Source organism: Juglans regia, chromosome 13 (genome assembly GCF_001411555.2).
Source record: "Juglans regia cultivar Chandler chromosome 13, Walnut 2.0, whole genome shotgun sequence".
NCBI lineage: Eukaryota > Viridiplantae > Streptophyta > Magnoliopsida > Fagales > Juglandaceae > Juglans > Juglans regia.
In genome coordinates, this window is record NC_049913.1 from 32703920 (window position 1) to 32706042 (window position 2123).

At 42.7% G+C, this 2123-nt stretch overlaps 1 protein-coding gene across 1 annotated transcript; it reads left to right on the plus strand.

Moving 5' to 3' along the window:
• The first annotated feature begins 371 nt into the window (after positions 1 to 371).
• Positions 372 to 1904, plus strand: LOC109015566 (cytochrome P450 89A2-like). The gene has a single exon (XM_018998033.2). The coding sequence runs from the start codon at positions 372 to 374 to the stop codon at positions 1902 to 1904; it is 1533 nt and encodes a 510-aa protein (XP_018853578.2).
• Positions 1905 to 2123: the final 219 nt, after the last annotated feature.

A 2123-nucleotide genomic window follows, 5' to 3' on the forward strand; every position in this document is an offset into this window, starting at 1 on the left:
ATTAAATTATTTATTCCATTTTATGTGAGAATTTGTAAATTTTATAATGATGAGATGAATCATTATAAGATAAGTTGAGAAATCTCAATCTATAATAATTCATCTCATCATAATCTAAAATTCCAAATGTTGAAAAAAAGAATTTGAAAAAAAACTCCAAACGTTGAATTTTTGTTTAGCACGACACGTAAAGAATTGTCAAACTTTTGCATGGATGATGCACTCAACATTTGGATTGGTTAGTGGCAACTTGGTGCATGTTTTTTTGTATATATACAGAAGAAAATACCTCATTCATGTTCATCAAGCTCATCCACTTCTCCTAAGAACGGGGCTAAGCTCCATCTCTGCACTCTAGAGATTGATCGATCATGGAGGTCTGGTTCATCATCCTCATCTCTCTCTGTGCCTGTTTTTCCCTAAAATCACTCTTCAGCTTTTTCTCTTCCACCAAAACCACCAAGAAGAATGTTTCCCAAGGCAATCTCCCGCCGGGACCCCCAACTCTGCCTTTCATAGGAAATCTTCATTTGCTTCCCAAATCCATGGTTGATTTGAGATCTGTCATGTATGATCTCTCCCAAAAGTATGGCCCGATTCTCACCGTCTATCTCGGCTCTGAACCCCTTATCTTCATCACCTCCTACACCCTTGCCCACCAAGTTCTTGTTCGACACGGCGCCACCTTTGCGAACCGACCTGCAGTCGTCCCCGTTAGCTCTGTTCTCAGCAACAACCACAAAGATATCGGCGGATCCCCCTTTGGCCCAAGCTGGAAAGCCCTCCGTCGTAATCTCCTTTCGGAAGTTCTCCACCCGACTTCGTTGAAATCTTACTCTGTTGAACGCAAGCGTGTGTTGGACTCATTGCTCAAGGGCCTCCATGAATCTTCCAAGCTCAATCAGCCCGTCCGTCTGCTCGATCATATCCACCCCGCTCTGTTTTCCTTGTTCATTCGCATGACTTTCGGAGAACTCAGCGAGACTCAAATCAAAGAAGTTGAAGGAATACAATATCAATTTCTTGTCTCTTACGAGCAGTTCACTGTGCTCGCTACCTGGCCCAGACTGGGGAAGTTGCTTCTCAGAAACCGTTGGAAAAGGTACCAACAATTCTTGAAGAACCAAGATGATGTGATTTTGCCATTGATCAGAGCCCGGAAGAAGTTGAGACAAGAGAGAGGCAAGGCATTCGAAGTGATTCCTTACATAGATTCCTTACTGGACCTGAAAATACCCGGAGAGAAAGGTAACGTGGAAGAAGCAGATATTCTGAGCTTGTGCTCGGAGTTAATCAATGCAGGAGGCGACACAAGTACAACGATGCTGCAGTGGGTTTTGGCATATTTAGTGAAACACCCACGAGTTCAATCCAAACTTTTTGCAGAAATCAGCGAGGTGGTGGCAAAAGGAGCGAAAGAAGTTGAGGAAGATGATTTGCACAAGATTCCATATCTGAAAGCAGTGGTTCTCGAGACTCTGAGAATTCACCCTCCAAACACCTTGTTGGTTCCACACACAGGCATGGAAGATGTTGAGCTCGGCGGCTACACAATCCCAAAAGACACAAAGGTGAACATCGTGACAGCACTGATCGGGAGAGATCCAAACGTGTGGGAGAATCCCATGGAGTTTAGGCCGGAGAGATTGTTGACTAGTGAAGACATTGGAGAAGAAGCGTCTGATGTAACATTGTTCAAGATGATGCCCTTTGGTGCTGGGAGAAGGAATTGTCCCGGGAACAAACTAGGATTGCTTCTCCTCCAGTATTTTATTGCAAATCTGGTCTGGAATTTTGAGTTCAAAACAGTGGATGGGGAAGGTGTTGATCTTTCAGAAAAGGTAATGTTCTTGATTGTGATGAAGAATCCAGTGCGTGCCTATATATCTCCAAGAATCAAATAGCTAGACAGATCCAACACTGTTACTTTGAAGAATGAAAATAAGGACCTTTTGTTTCTCATTTGACATCCAGATGATCCGAAAGCTGAAATTCATCCTTTCTCCCTATAACAGGAGCAGGGCTAAAAGACTGATCTGATCTGATGATCCCATTGTAGTGATTTCTTTTTCTTTTTGCTTTTGTTCTATGATTATATATGCTTTCTGTGTTTATTATTGATA

Bases quoted from the DNA above. Each gene is read 5' to 3' on its own strand.
- LOC109015566 (XM_018998033.2), top strand. From the start codon at position 372: ATGGAGGTCTGGTTCATCATCCTCATCTCTCTCTGTGCCTGTTTTTCC.